At 40.9% G+C, this 16,954-nt stretch overlaps 1 protein-coding gene across 1 annotated transcript in view; it reads right to left on the bottom strand.

Moving 5' to 3' along the window:
* Positions 1-16,954, bottom strand: part of BRWD1 (bromodomain and WD repeat domain containing 1) — a 121,418-nt gene that overhangs the window by 78,214 nt on the left and 26,250 nt on the right. The window contains exons 8-11 of the mRNA XM_042956480.1: positions 15,757-15,978; positions 3,717-3,817; positions 2,311-2,381; positions 411-511 (exon numbers count right to left, since the gene is read on the bottom strand). Of these exons, the coding sequence (XP_042812414.1) occupies positions 411-511; positions 2,311-2,381; positions 3,717-3,817; positions 15,757-15,978 (495 nt within the window). The remainder of the gene's footprint in view (positions 1-410; positions 512-2,310; positions 2,382-3,716; positions 3,818-15,756; positions 15,979-16,954) is intronic.

The raw sequence follows: 16,954 nt of genomic DNA, 5'->3' as shown, positions 1-16,954 counted from the left end.
CACCACCACAAAATATTAGCACTGTCACATACTTGTCAGTAATATCCTTCACCTTTATACATGCAATCCCTCCTATATCTAAAATTAAAATCAAGAACAATTTCGTTAGCAATATTTGACCATGTACCAACAGGAATATTAACGATTGTGGCGCCTGGGTGGCTCAGTCGGCTAAGCGTCCGACTTCAGCTCACGTCACGATCTCGCAGTTCGTGGGTTCAAGCCCCGCGTCAGGCTCTGTGCTGACAGCTCAGAACCTGGAGCCTGTTTCAGATTCTGTGTCTCCCTCTCTCTCTGACCCTCCCCCGTTCATGCTCTCTCTGTCTCAAAAATAAATACACGTTAAAAAAATTTTTTTAAAAAGGAATATTAACAATTAATCCACAGAATTTTCTAACATGAGCACTTACCGTGTGGCTTTCAAGTTCCGCGATTTTTTCAGGTGCTTCAAAACCCAAAAAATACATTCTGATTACATGATCAGTACTACCTGTGGCTAAAAACATACCACCTGCAATAAAAACATCAAGGTTAAAAAACTTGGGTTTGTAACAAATATCCAAACAAACCAAATCTGTGTATCAAATTAAGCAAAATCTCTTATTCCAAAACTATGTTTATCTCAATAGATCCATTTTATAACTCATTACATAAAGACTTTAAAATTAATATAATGCAGAGCGATGTTGCAATTTATAATAAAAAATACATACTGGGTCTTCATCCCTATTTCTGGCACAGAGCTCCTAAAACCCTTGGAATTTCCTAAGTGACAGCACTGATAAAAGCATCTTGATATTCGTAACAAACCCATTTCAACCACACCAGAGCTCACATTAACAAAGTTCACGTTAATGGGGGTGCTGACTGCCAGAAGTACCAACCGTGTGATCAGAGGGCTCCCCTGACCTCCGAGAAGTGGGGGGGAGAGGGAGTTGAATCAATCACAAATGATTTAATCAACTGTACCTATGTAATAGAGCCTCCATAAAAACCCAAAAGGAAAGAGTTCAGAAAGCTTCCAGGTTGGTGAACACGTGAAGATTTGGGGACATGTGGCATGCCCAGAGAGTGCCCCATCCCACACACTTTATCCTCTGTGTCTCTTCCATTTGGCTGTTCCTGAATTATATCCTGTTATAATAAGCTGGAAATCTAGTAAGTAAAATGTTAGGGTTCTGTGAGCTGTTCTAGCAGAATAATCAGACCCAAGGAGGGTGTTGTGGGAACCTCCGATCTTTAGCCCATGAGTCTGAGCACAGGTGACAACATGATCTGGGACAGGGGGAGTCTTGTAGGACTGAGCTCTTCACCCGTGGGATCTCACACTATTCTTTAGGTAGATAGTGTCAGAACGGTACTGAACGAACTGTAGGACACCCAGCTGGTGCTAGATACAGAACTGTTTGGTGGTGTTGAAAACAAAACAAAACAAAACAAAACAAAACAAAAAACACATAAATCAGATGGGACTTTAATTTAAAAAGTAATTCAACCCGGAAATATTCACTATCTCCCACTGCCTTACAAACTCTGGGCAATGACCCTATGTGCTACTAGTCTAAAGATGACTGACAAAAGGGGCTCTGCTTTCGAAAGAACCTCACATACCCACACCTCGCTTCAGAATACAAGTTCACTCATTCAAGTTTCCAGACTCATTGGGGGAAGTCTTTGACGTCGCCTAAAAAGAAAAACTACTACCCAAGTTCACTGTGTACGAAAAGAAAATGCGGAAATGATTTAACCAGGATGTGTGGAAAACAAATTCAAACTATCAAAGTACACAGTGCAGCCTGTTAAAGAGAATCAGTTTTGGTGTATCTCACCACGGACACATGGATGCCTTAAGCCTCCTTCTGCCAGCTCGTCTATCACAGACTCTGATGGCCATTAAAAATCAGAGAGTGGCAGGGGCACCTGGGTGGCTCGGTCGATTAAGCGGCCGACTTTGGCTCAGGTCACGATCTCACAGACCGTGAGTTCGAGCCCCGCGTCGGGCTCTGTGCTGACAGCTCAGAGCCTGGAGCCTGTTTCAGATTCTGTGTCTCCCTCTCTCTGACCCTCCCCCATTCATGCTCTGTCTCTCTCTGTCTCAAAAATCAATAAACGTTAAAAAAAAAAAAAAAAAAAATCAGAGAGTGGCAGAATGGGACAGTGAAAGACAAGAAAAAAGTTAATTAAATAAACATCATAGATTAAACCTAAGTCATCTACTATCCATCTGAGAAAGGCTCTAAGCAATACTGTGGCCATTCAATAAAGGCTAAAATAAAACTAAGAAAAAAAGAATGACTAAAGTTATCTTACCAACACTAAAAGAAGAACAAAGCATCTGAACACCTGGTCTAGGCTTCTCCGTGAACTTCAAGGGACGTGGACTTGAAAAGAAGAAGATGTCGTTTTAGAACTCATTAGTTTAACACATTAACAGGGTTCAGAATACTGGTTTGAATCTAGCACATTTAAATAGTATGACCTTATTTATGAAGCACCTCACAGTATGTCAAGTATCTCTGCATATAATATTACAGCTGGATGGGTTCTGGAAGACTGTTCAATCCCTATGTTCACAAGAACGCTACCGCACAGCAAGAGCAGACCTACCAGCCCCGGTCTTGTAGCTGAGGGGACTAAAACCCAGAATGCAAGTGAACCCGCCATCAAGGCTGTAGGACGGGGAACACAACCACCAGGGGACAGCGCCACTCGGCAGAAACAGTGCAAGCCCCAGGTGTAACTCTGCATTTTTATCGGAGCCACGTTAAATGTAAAAAGATTAGTTTTCTTTCATTTAACCCAATATATCCAAAATATCACATCGATATTAATAAAAACATTAATGAGAACTTTAGATTCTTTTCATATCACATCTCTGAAATCTTCCAGAACATACGGCACACATACTGTATCTCTTCACCAAAGACACCGGATCTGTATTCAGATTTCATAAAACCTTAATTCACATACTCAAGTTGTTTGAAATATGCTTAAAGGTTTTATAATACCTGAATCAAGTATCAGGTTTTAAACTGAAATTAATAATTCAGCTCCTCGATTGCACCAGACACACATGAAGTGCTCACCAGTCATATGCGGCTGGCGGGTACTGTCCTGGACAGCACAGATCTACAACCCAGGTCTTCTGACTCTTAAGTAATCCTGCCTAAATTTCTGACTACACGTCCAATTATACACTTCTAACATTTTTCAAGATGTTTCGCATATGATCTCACTTTTTTCCCCCATAGAATGTGCCCTCTAAGAAGAACTTGATTCTTTTATCTATCCAACCATCCAAACAGTACATTGCAAACAGTAAACAGTCAATAAGGCACTAATGCTGTAAATAGTAAAAAGTAAAAAGGCAACCACAATACACAACTTCACTTTATAATCAGACTTCATCTCATTAGACTAAACTGTAACATTAGAAAAAGAAAACTTGGGGCGCCTGGGTGGCTCAGTCTGTTGAGCGTCCGACTTCAGCTCAGGTCCTGATCTCACAATTCGTGGGTTCGAGCCCCGCATCAGGCTCTGTGCTGATGGCTCGGAGCCTGCTTCGGAGTGTGTGTGTGTGTGTGTGTGTGTGTGTGTGTGTGTGTTTCTCTCCCCCGCACTTGCGCACACACGTGCACTCTCTCTCTCTCAAAAATGAATAAACGTTAAAAAAAAAAGTTGAAAAGAAAACTTATTACACTATTAGAGCCACCTACCTGAATTTCAGGGATTCTAAATCCCACTGCCAGAAACAAACTGTCCCATCAGCACCAGTAGAGACCATGTATCTTTGGGAGCCTTTGGCCATTGGGCTAAACTGAAAAAGAACAACACATACAATTCAGTTTCCTAAGTGCCTACTAAAGTCATAGTTTAATGGTTTTTCAAAGTTAATTTCAACTCACAAATTTAAGTAAAACATAACCATTGCAAAATACAGGTGACAGTAGAGTGAAAAATCATAACCTACAAAAATAAGGTCTATCTCTCATTTGTAAATGTCATGCAATCTCAATAAAAGATTACTGTCAAAACTAACAAACAAGAATAAAGAGAAAAACTTTTGCAAAGAGAAAGTGAAGAGCGTGAAGAGTTGGTCCTACCAATATGAAAGCTTATCACAAAGCCTCAATAATTAAAACTATGGGGCATGGTAGGTACAGGGTCAGAATGACCAATGGAAAAAGAAATTATCAACTCCAAAATGGCCCTTAATGGAAGAGTTAAGATAAAGGGTTGTCTCAAAACAGTTGGGGAAATGATGGATCAAAGCATAAATGATTTACCAATCGTAGAGCAATCTGGAAGCTATTCTTCAGACTATAGACCAGGATAAATGCCAAGTGGATCAATTATCCAAATATTTAAAAAACAAAACTATGAAAGTATTCTAAGGAAACACAACAATTATACTGTTAACTTCAGAACTGGGCATTCAACTGTGCTACACAAACAAGCTAGATAACGTAAGATCAATTTGGACCAGAGACATCCAATAAGGCTTAAAAGATGGAAAGGAAGGTACGAAGAAAACAAGAAAAACACACCAGGCAAAAGAATATGAACCAAAGTACAAAAGTGAGAGGGACTATGGTATATGACAGCAACGGAAATATCTATAGGACTACTGTGTTCATTTGTGGAAGTGGTGGGGAAATGGGTTAAATGGTAGAGAATCTGGACCCAGTAAGAGCAAGAGGTAAATGCTGTTCTCAAGTAAAATGCAAAAATTTATCAGACAACAGTGTACAGTATTTACTGAAAGGAAACAGATAAGACAAACCACCAAGAATCAACCCAGTTAAATCCAAGAACCTTCACTGCAAGGAAGTAGTCCCTTCCTTCCCCCCAGGGTCGGGGAGGAGAGCCATGCAGAAGGAAACACACCTGCTGACTCACCAGGCATTCAACACAAAGGAGCTTAGCAAACAAAGTACAGACATTAACAGGAAAGAAGAGTTGAGAAGCAATTTTTCTAGGTTATTCACATAATTATTCATCATTATAACATCCCAGAGAGATACGGTTTATTATGTTTTATGATTTTTCCCAAGATTATACACTTTATAAGGGAGGTAGGATTTGAATCTAAGACTTCTTCAAAGAAGCTTTTTCCAAGTTCCTTCTCTTCAAGTATAGAAAAGGAAGGGTTTTTTAAAATGTTGAAAGTGATCATTTACATCTAAGCAGGTATGTTCCAGAAGGCAGACTAAAACTGAATTTTGGGGAATATCTCATTAAAAGTAATAACTAGGGGCGCCTGGGTGGCTCAGTTGGTCGAACACCCGACTTCAGCTCAGGTCATGATCTCGCGGTCTGTGAGTTCGAGCCCCGCGTCAGGCTCTGTGCTGACAACTCAGAGCCTGGAGCCTGCTTCGGAGTCTGTGTCTCCATCTCTCTCTACTTCTCCCCTGCTCATTCTCTGCCTCTCTCTCTGTCAAAAATAAATAAACTTTAAAATAAGTAAGTAAATAAATAAATATAAAAGTAATAACTAAAGGTATATTAACAGCTGAATATTCTTATAATTAAAATTAAAACGTCACAGTAAAATTTGTAACTTTGCATAGGGTATTTTAAGAATTCCAAACCCGAATGTCTACAGAAAAGTAACTGCACCTGAAGTCTCCTATGTTCTAACTAAATCAAAGTCTTAGGTACACAAGTGGTGTTGCTGTCTAGTTCATCTCACTGACAACTCTGTCCCTAGCTTGACACAATACCGTCCTCTCTGTAACACTTCAAAAATATTTTTAAATACCTAGCATGGCAAAAGTTGCCAGGTTTGTTTGGGTTAGGTTGGAGGCGGGGGCTATTTGCGCTTATCTTCTCTCCTAAATGAACTTGATGGCACGCTAAATTCCATTAAAACAAAGCAACTGGGATCTCAAATATAAACACACTAACCTTATACCATGATCTGGAGAGATATGACATCTTTACAGCACTGAATCTTCTGATTCAGGAGTATACTATACTAGACATTTTCACTAAAACAGACTATTCCCTCGCCACCCAATGCCAAGGCTGTCGTTATTTTTTAAGACCTCTCTTCATGAAGAGTTTTCTAATTTCCTGGTAAAGTTTACTCCTATGTGTATGAAGGCTTTTGTTGCTATTGTGATTTATGTTCTTCTGTTATATTTGCTAATTAGTTATTGATGGTTTATAGCCAAGTTTTGGTTTTAGGACATAGGTTCTGTATTTATCCGGTTTACTAAGCTCTCAACAATTCTGTAAGTTTTAACAGAATTCACCAGCGAGTCCTCTCAGCTTTGGAGTTTTCTTTTTACGAGATTTTTTTTAATGCCCAACAGGCATATTTTTAACCTTTCAAGCTTTCCCTTTTGTAAGAGCAACATTCCTCAAATACAATATACTGACAGCCATGTTTCATTAATCATCCTCAAAGCTACTCATCAATGACCATAATATGTACCTCTGGATATTGAAAGTAAGAGTCTCATTTTTCCAAGGAAAATCCTTATGCATAAAGGAAACATAAGAAGTATGATTTCTCAAAGTCCCTGGCAGCTTTATGACTCTGTACTACAATCTCGCGTAGCTACTTCCAAAGTCAAAATCGGTTTCCTGAAATCTACACATTTTTTTTTAATAAAGTCTATTATTTATTTTGAGAGAGAGAGAGAGAGGAGAGCGAGCGAGCAGGGGGAAGGGCAGAGAGAAAGGCAGAGAGAGAGAGAATCCCAAGCAGGCTCTGCACTGTCATCGCAGAGCCCAAGGCAGGGCTCGAACTCACGAACCACGAGATCATGACCCAAGCCAAAAATCAAGAATCTGACACTTAACCAACTGAGCCACCGAGGAGCCCCCAAATCTACAAATTCTGAGTATTCAGTATATAACATATGCCTGGAACACAGCTTCTACAACTTGTCTGGTGGCAAAGTTTAATGTATGCTGGGCCTCTGTGTTCCTTTTATTTTTTATTTTTTTTTAATGTTTATTTTTGAAGGAGAGAGAGTGAGTGAGTGAGTGAGTAGGGGGGAGGTGGGGAGGGGCAGAGAGAGAGGGAGACACAGAATCTGAAGCAGGCCCCCCCGGCTCTGAGCTGTCAGCACAGAGCCCGACACGGGACTCGAACTCACAAACCGCTAATTCATGACCTGAGCCGAAGTCGGACACTTAACCGACTGAGCCACCCAGGCGCCCCTATGTTACTTTTAAAGAATGCATTCGTCAAAGGTAGCTAGTGACCCTTATTAAAATACTGCCAAAAATGCAAATCTTTCCTGTGTGTTTATTACATGTGCATTTTAGACAGATTTATGGAAAGGGGGAATTTGCACAACATAAAACTCACCATTTGAGCCATTTTAAAATGTGTAACTCAGCAGCACTTACTACTTTCACATGCAGTGCAGCCATTACCACTATCTGGTCCCAGAGCTATCATTTTGTAAGACAAATTGTAACCTGTCAAAGCATTTTCAGTGGATTCTCTTGGTATAGCATACATGTAATATGGTGCCATACTTGTCTCTTGTTGTAAGTGGATAGACATGAACCATGTGAACCTGAATCATGACACTACAGCCCAAGATCCTCAGCATGAGTCTCCTAAGAATATTGAATCTCTAATCCTTAAATGCAACAAATGTGTCAACACTCAAGAAATTTACTATCAATATAATACTGTTATGTAATATAGAATTCATACTGAAATTTCTCCTCATTTCTCAAATCTGCTTTATAGATTTTCTTGACTCCTAGAGCCAGGATCCAAATCAAGGCTCACATATCACATTTATACTTGTACTATTTTCTTAGTTTCCTTGTAACTTTATTTACTTATTGACTTAGCCTTTGTTGAAACTAAATGTTTGAAGGATATGGATTTACTTCACAGACTGTTTCTTAATTTGAATTTGATTACTTCCTCATGAGATTCAGGTTAAACTTTTTTTTTTAACAGAAATACTAACAGGAAAATAAGGAAATTTCACTGTAGAGTCAATGCATTTATAGTTACAGGTCTATTCAGATTTTCTTCTTCTCTGTGCCAGTCTTCCTAAGTGTTTTCCTGAGTATTTACCTGTTGCATCTTTATTTTCAAATTTCTCATATGGTCATTTAAGATATCCTCTTTTTAATGTCTGAAGAGTCTATAGAGATGCCCCCTTAAAGCTGATAATGGTTACTTGTGACATTTTTTTTCTTCCTTCCTCAATCTTATACCAACATTTTCAGTCTTTCAAAGAACTTTTGGCTTTGCTGATCCTGTTATGCTTATGTTTTCTATCCTTAATTTCTGTACTTATCTCCCTAACTCATCCTCTATGGTTTCCTGTTATTTTTCTAACTTCCTGAGAAATACAGTGGATCACTGAATTTCACCTTTTTAAAATATATGCATTGAGAGTTATAAATTTCCCTTTCTGCACAGCTTCAGCTGTGTATTAGTAATCCAATGCCATGTAACAAATTACCCCAAAACGTAGCTACCAAAATCAATATATATTATCTCCCAGTCTCTTAAGGGTCAAGAATTCAGAGAAGCTTAGCTAGGTGGTTCCAGCTCAGGGTCTCACGAGGCTGCAGGAGATGTCCGACCAGCTTCCGAAAGGGCAGACTCCCTTGCCTCTGGCAGGAGACTTCAGGTGTTTGCCATGAAGACCTGTCCTTAAGGTTGTGAGTATCCTATCCAAACGACAGCTGACCTCCCTCAAGATAAGTGAGTCAAGAGAGTAAGGTCAACCCAGGGCGCCTGGGTGGCTCAGTCGGTTAAGCATCCAACCCTTGATTTCAGCTCAGGTCATGATCTCATGGTTGTGAGCTCGAGCCTCACGTCAGGCTCTGTGCTGAGTGCAGAGCCTGCTTGGGAGTCTCTCTCTCCCCTTCTCTCTCTGCCCCTCCCCTGCTCACACTCTTCCAGTCTCTCTCAAAATAAATAAACTTAAAAAAAAGAAAAAAGACATGTCCACACTATTCGACATGGGGACTTATCGAGGGGCATGAGTCCAGGGAGGCAAAAATCACCAAGCACCATCTTGGTGGCTGGCTATCAAATTCTACATTCCATGATAGATAAGAACCTAATATTTTCATTAATAATTAGTTAAGTATTCCCAAATTCTTATTGTGGTTTCTCCTTTGACACATGGGTTATTTAAAAGTATATTGCTTGGGGCACCTGGGTGGGTGAGTCGGGTAAACATCTGACTTTGGCTCAGGTCATGATCTCACGGTTTGTGGGTTCGAGCCCCACATCAGGCTCTCTGCTGACAACTCAGAGCCTGGGTCCTGCTTCAGATTCTGTGTCTCCCTCTCTCTCTCTGCCCCTCCCCCACTCATGCTCTGTCTCTCTCTCTCTCAAAAATAAACATTAAAAAAAATTTTTAAATAAAATAAAAGAAATAAAAGAATATTGCTTAATGTGAGGATTACTCTGCTATTAATTCTAGCTGTTAATAATTTCAGGCTTAATTTCACTACTGTCAGAGGATATATACTTAGGATGATTTCAGTATTTTCAAATTTGCTGACAACTTGCTTAAAGGGTCAGAATGCGGACAGTAGTTATACAATAAACACCCCACTTACAGTTGTAAAGAAATGATGCTGATATTATACACAATGTTTCGATGTGGCATCCAAGTCATTATTTATGTTGTTCAAAGCTGTGTTTCTTTTTTTATAATTTTTTAAATGTTTATTTGTTTTTGAGAGAGAGAGAGAGAGAAACATAGTACGAGCAGGGGAGGGACAGAGAGAGAGGGAGACACAGAATCCAAAGCAGGCTCCAGGCTGTCAGCACAGAGCCTGAGGTGGGGCTCAAGCTCATCAACCTCAAGATCATGACCTGAGCCAAAGTTGGACACTCAACCAACCGAGCCACCCAGGCGCCTCTATGTTTCTTAAGAGTATAGACTCTTCATTCAATTACTGAGAGAGACAGAGATGTTTTAATCTCCCACTATGATTATGGAGATCTACTTTTCCCCATGAATTCTATTTTTGCTTTATGTATTTTGACTCCATGTTACTAAATTTAGAACTCAATCTTCTGTTTTTTATCATTACAAATTGCCCCTGTTTACCTCTAAAAATAGTAATTTCCTTAAAGCCTATTATCTAATATTAGCATACTGTATCAGCATTCTTACAGTTAATGTTTATAAGAGTTTCCCATCCTTTACTTCCAGCCTCCCCTTAGCCTCATAGCGCAGGCGGGGTTTTGTTTCTTAGTTATGTCTGAAGTCTGTCTCTCACTGGAACCACCTAATGCACTTGTACGTGAAGTGCTCGTGAACACACTGCTGTCTGCTGACAGCCTGGTAACATTCCAGCACTTCCCGACTTTCTTTTGCCCTCCTTTCTTGCCCTTTTTTTATTACTATTATTCCATATTTCCCCCCTATTGCTTGTTATACACCCTCTTACATTTCTTTTGCTATTTTAGAGATTACTAAATCCACCTTCATCTTATTAAGTCTTATGTAAACTTGTATTTTTCACTTCTCGACGCAAAGATGTCAGAATACTACAGGTACCTCCTGCTGACATACAAGCCCTATTACTATTATTTGCTAGTTCGGCTGTCCCTATATTTTTAAATTTTTTTTAAATGTTTATTCATTTTTGAGAGAGAGAGAGAGAGAGAGAGAGCGCGCGAGAGTGCGCGCACAAGCGGGGGAAGGGCAGAGAGAGAGAGACAGAATCCCAAGCAGGCTCCAGGCTCTGAGCTGTCAGCACAGAGCCCAATGCGGGGCTCGAACCTACGAACTTTGAGATCATGACCTGAGCTCAAGTTGGACGCCCAACCGACTGAGCCACCCAGGCGCCCCAATTGTTTCTAGATTTTTAAACCCATAAACCCTTAAACCCATATACCTGTTGTATATAGTTGGTGCTTTTTTCCATTTGTCCGCACTTTTTTTTTTTTTAGACTCTTCATTCATCCTTGCATCTCCAAGCCTAGGATCACATTTCCCTCTCAGCCTAAAGAAGACTATTTAGAAATCCCCTGTTCCACTGCTGGGAGACTTCTGAAACTGTGTTTAGAGAGCTTCAGTGACAGATTTGATGGGTTGAGAACGCTTGATGGATAGTCACTGTCAATTACCACTTTATTAATTTTAAATAAACCCAAATATAAGATTATTTTTATGTCTTTATTTCATTAAAGCTCTCCACCCAATGTGGGGCTTGAACGCACGACCCCGAGACCAAGTTGCACACTCTACCAACAGAGCCAGCTTGGCACCCCAACAGCACTTCAGAAAGATCACTTCTCGAGGCACCTGGATGGCTCAGTCGGTTAAGCATCTGATTTCGGCTCAGGTCGTGATCCTGCGGTTTGTGTGTTTGAGCCCCACGTTGGGCTCTGTGCTGACAGCTCAGAGCCCGGAGCCTGCTTCACACTGTGTCTCCCTCTCTCTCTGCACCCCCCTGCTCACGCTCTCTCAAAAATGAATAAACATTAAAAAAAAAAAAAAAAATAGAGCACTTCTTTGGGGTCACCAGAATAGCTCAGTCGGTTGAGCATCCAACTCTTGGTTTCAGCTCAGGTCATGATCCCAGGGTCACGGGATCGAGCCCTGCATCAGGCTCCAGCGCTGAGCACGGAGCCTGCCTGGGATTCCCTCTCTCCCCCCACTGCCACTGGTGTGTTCTCTACCTAAGATAAAAAAAAATAATAATAAAAAATAATAAAGAGCATTTTTTTTTGGTCTATCGACTCCCACTGTTCTACTGAGAAGCTAATCATCAGCCTTACTGCTTATTTTTCCTTTTGGTTACCTTAAGATTTCTCTTTAGCTTTAAAAGGTTTATTGTGATGAAAGGGCACCTGGGTGGCTCAGCTGGTTAAGCGAACGACCCTTGGTTTCAGTTCAGGTCATGATCACATGGTTCGTGACTTCGAGCCCCACGGGGTTCTGCACAGACAGTGCAGAGCCTGCTTGGAATTCTGTCTCTCTCCCTCTCTCTCCGCCCTTCCCCTGCTTGCGCTCTCTCTCTCCCTCAAAAAATAAACTAAGTTAATTAATTAATTAAACCAAACACAAGTTTTCTGGCCACGTTCACTAGCTGCAGTTTTCCGTATGTTTCTTCTGCTCAGGGTCCTTAGTGCTTCTTCAATCCGTGGCTCTATTTCTTCAGCGCATTTTGCAAACTTCGCAGCTCTTATCGCTTCAAGTGCAGCTCTGCTCCACTCTCTCTCGTCCTCTTGTTCAGGAATTCCGAGTACACATGGAATTTCCAGCTGCTGTAATTTTTTTCTATTCTAATTAGTTGCAAACGCAGCTACACATAAATTGTGTAGGTATTTCCAAAATATTTCCTCTCCAATCTTGCCAGTGTGTCAAATACTCTACTAGGCTTTTCAGGCACCCCCAGTGGAATCGGCAAATGCCTTACAACTCAAGGCTCCTCTGTCTGCCCTTTCCTTACCTACCATATCTTGACGTTCTAAGCTCTTATTAGTGCCTCACGTATTTCTTCACGAAAGCCACGGGCACCTGGGTGGCCCATTCTGTTGAGTATCCAACTCTTCATTTCAGCTCAGGTCATGATCCCAGGGTTGTGAGACTGAGGCTTGCTTTGGGCCGGGCATGGAACCCACTTAAGATTCTCTCATTCTCCCTCTGCCACGCTTTCCTGCTCACACACTCTCGCTCCCAAATAAAATAATTTTTAAAATAAAAATAAACAGGGGCGCCTGGGTGGCTCAGTTGGTCAGGTGTCCAACTTCAGCTCAGGTCATGATCTCATGGTTTGTGACTTCGAGCCCCGCGTCAGGCTCTGTGCTGACAGCTCAGAGCCTGGAGCCTGCTTCGGATTCTGCGTCTCCCTCTCCTTCTGCCCCTCCCCTGCTCACACTCTGACTCTGTCTTTCAGTAATAAATAAACGTTAAAAAAAATTTTTTTTTTAATAAAAATAAGTAAATAAGTAAAAGAATGCTAATCCAAACGAGCTATACATTATGTCTTTTCACTCCTGCGGAATGTTCATTTACTGTTCTTTCAGACAGACAAAAGGTTCTACCTCTGGTTCTACTAATCTTAATGTTTTTGAGAATGTAAGTTATATCCAACGACACATGATGCTACCCTTAAGCGTGTACACCAAAATACTGACAGTGACTACTTCTAGATGGTAAGATCATGGAGGCTTATTTTCTTATGTGCTCATTTTTCTGCAAACGATAGGACTTGTATACATTTTCAATACAAATTGGAAGAAAAAAACCTTTACTAAAATTAAAAATGTTTTCTATATGCCAGTAACAACAGAGCAAAGAACATGAAAAAGATTAATAACTAAAACTGTGTACCTGTTTGACTGTGAACTTTGGTAACCACTGGCAAGCACAGATGACCTCTGATGTATAAAAGCTTACTACCACCCAGACTTCTCAGGTATATTCAGTAGGTGATAACCACACGTGGCCCCATTACCAAAGAATGGGCCTCAGGAAAGACCAGAGCTCCACTTTCACAGTGCGGGACTCCATAATGGTTTTAGGACAGACACCAGCACAGAGTACTAGAAGTTTTCTCATTTGCTGCTATACTGCTTATAAATTCATATGAAATAACAAAACATTAACTGTGAAACACAGTCTTCCAGAAAACAATTACACTCCTTGCCTTAAAATAAATAGGTCCACCAAAATCTCGCTTAAATTTTCAAAATATAACACTATCCCGATTACGGTTGTCTTCATTCAAAAATAAGTTTCTTGTCTCTATCCTTCAAGAAAACTGACCAGAAGAGTTTAGGAAAAAATCTCTCTTGTCACAAGACTTCACACCAAATCTCTTTGGAGACCACTTAGCACAGAGCCTGGGTGAATTCATACCTGAAAACGGAACCACTCCCCCAGTTTTATCCAAATTCAAATCAGAAGCACCCATGTACCTTAAAAGGCCTCACAAATCATTATCTCCTAGCAAAATGTGATTTTCGAAATAATGATCCAAATGCACCATTTTCAGTTCCGAATGAACTAATGGAGCTAAGGCAGTATCGTCGATGGCTACTACAGAGAGACTCCCAGACATTTCACGCCTAGAAGAGCGTACACCTCAAGGTGATCAAGGCTTTGGATCAATGATCCTGAAAGTGTAGCCCGAGGAGGAGGAGGAGGAGGAGGAGGAGGAGGAGGAGGAGGAGGAGGAGGGAGGGAGGAGGAGGGAGGGAGGGAGGGAGGAGGAGGAGGGAGGAGGAGGAGGAGGGAGGAGGAGGGAGGAGGGAGGAGGAGGGAGGAGGGAGGACGAGGGAGGAGGAGGAGGAGGGAGGAGGAGGAGGAGGAGGAGGAGGAGGAGGAGGGAGGAGGAGGAGGAGGAGGAGAGGAGGAGGAGGAGGAGGAGGAGAACCTGGGAACTTATTAGGAATGCCAATTCTCAGGCTCCACCTCCACCATTTCAGTCAGGATCTCTGGCGGTGAGGCCTAGCGATCTGTGCTTGAAACAAGGCCTCGACGTGATCCAGGCCTACATTAAACAGAATTACTGCTCTGGATCCAACATCCAAGTTACAGGAAATACAGGGACATACTGAGCTACTCTACAAGGATACAAGCAGTAACAGCCAAACCGTGGGAACCCAACTCTTTCAACAGAGACACTTACTGTAAAGGGTTTTAAAAGTTGGGCAAGGGAATGCAATTTGTTTTAAGCTTCTTTTTATCGACAGTAACCGATTGTAAGGTACAGGTTTTGTCCGGTTGCTCAAAGTAACTCTATTTATGAGACAAATGGAAATCTGAACATGAAAAAAGGAAGTATGATGATAATGTTTTGGTTGCTTTTTTTTCTAACATTTATTTATTTTTGAGACAGAGAGAGAGAGAGGGAGAGAAAGCAAGCATGAGTGCAGGAGGAGCAGAGAGAGAGAGAGGGAGACACAGACTCTGAAGCAGGCTCCAGGCTCTGAGCTGTCAGCACAGAGCCCAACACGGGGCTCGAACTCACGAACCACGAGATCATGACCTGAGCTGAAGCCAGATGCTTAACCGACTGAGCCACCCAGACGCCCCTGGTTGTGTTTTTTAAAAACAAATCCTCATCTTTTAGAAAGACATATTGAACTACTTACAGAAGATATGATATGAAATCTAGGATCTGCTTTAGGTACAAAGTGAAGTGGTTGGGGAACAACTAGCCATGGGCACTTAGGGATTCATATGAGTCTACTTTGTGTATGTGCAAAATTAGCTTCCACAATAAAGTGAAAAAATTGTTTAAATATACTTCAACAAATTTAATCAACTCAGCAAACTCCACAGGTTTTAAAGGAGAAAAATCAGGGTGCCCAGGTGGCTCAGTTGGTTGAGCGTCCAACTCTTGATTTCAGCTCAGGTCACGATCCTAAGGTCATGGGATCGAGCCCCACATCGGGCTCTGCAATGAGCATGGAGCCTGCTTAAGATTCTTTCTCTCTCTACTTTTGTGCCTCTCCCCCACTCACACACTCTCTCTCAAAGAATAAAAAATAAAGTAGAAAAATCATTAATGTAGCCTCAGGCTTGTAAGCGACACTCCCCCAGTTCAATAGTAAGCCTAAAAGAAGCAATACGTCATCCATCATGCCTTCCTGTAAAGCTCTAACTGCATTAGACATTACATCACCCTTCCAAGAGTCATGGAGGTATGATTAATTACATTTCTCTTGGTTACTAAAACAGATCACACAATTGCTAAGCATCTTACTATTTGTCACCTCTGAGGAGAAAGAGTTTCAAAGGAAAAGGAGATCATATACATATATGCACACTGAACCTAGTTTACCTGTAAAGATGTGATTGACCCCGTGTGTCCTTGGAGCACAGCGACCGGGGCACAAGTTCTCAAGCACCACACTCTGATGATCTTATCACAGCTCCCTGCAGCGATCATCGTATTCTCATAGTTGACCGCCATATCTGAAATTTCTGCAGAATGACCTCTTAATGTGGATAATAGGCGGCCATTGTGTGTTGACCAAATCTTCACCAAACAATCATCTGAACCCTAAGAAAAAACATACCCCAAAATAAATGTTAACACAGCAAGTCCTTTACAGCAGTTTTAAAAATACCATTTATACGTCACTTAAATTAAGTATCTATAACTCCTCTTTCCAACTGTAGAATACTCTATAAATTATGAATCTTACAGTCAGAACACTTACGGAACAATAGTTCTTTTCTTCTTCAAATCACATCTACGTAAAGATACTGTGAAGTTTTCATTTCTGTGGACCAGACCACATTATAAATACTATTTTCCCAAAATTCCCTGCCAAATAATGAGTCCAACCAAAAGTTCACCACTCACATATTTCACTTAACAATGGTTAAATGTCAGTTTAGCTCACATCAAGCTAAATAATTTGATACACGTTAGGACAGATATACGGATCACAGGCTGACTGGAAATTCCAAAAACAACTAAAAAATAATGGGACTAGCACCCTCATTCTAAATAACCAGACAACAGAGTCTCAAATCTGTAGCACCAGCCAACACCCATCTAACTCAGCCCACTTTTGAGTCTCTACTCTGAATCTCGCAACTGAAAAAGGAAACTTAAATTTGTGACCCCTTATAATTTTCCCTTAAAATATTAAAACGGTAAATTAAATTACAAATATTTATGTATAGTTTTATAATAATTGTAAAATAATCTTGCAGTGTTCAAGTAATCAATTTCTCTGTATCAATGAGTAATCGATGTGAGTATGAATCACCTGTAGAGATTTAGATTTTTATGGAAGTTTTTTGGTTTGTTCTGGTTATCAGACATACTAGAAACATCATTAGCAGGTCTAGAATAGGCTGGAGGGGGAAGTATTAGGCGTGTATATTTTTAAGATCCTTGACAATCAGGCCCATGAACCACAGCTCTACATCAATGTCTCACCAACACCTTAAAGGCCTAGCTACCTGCATCTGAGTCACTTGGGCTACTTAATAAAAATGCAAATTCATGGGCCCCGCATCAGACC

This window comes from Panthera tigris, chromosome C2 (assembly GCF_018350195.1).
Source record: "Panthera tigris isolate Pti1 chromosome C2, P.tigris_Pti1_mat1.1, whole genome shotgun sequence".
Taxonomy (NCBI): domain Eukaryota; kingdom Metazoa; phylum Chordata; class Mammalia; order Carnivora; family Felidae; genus Panthera; species Panthera tigris.
Note: the sequence above shows the minus strand (reverse complement) of the source record. Positions and strands in the feature narration are given on the sequence as shown.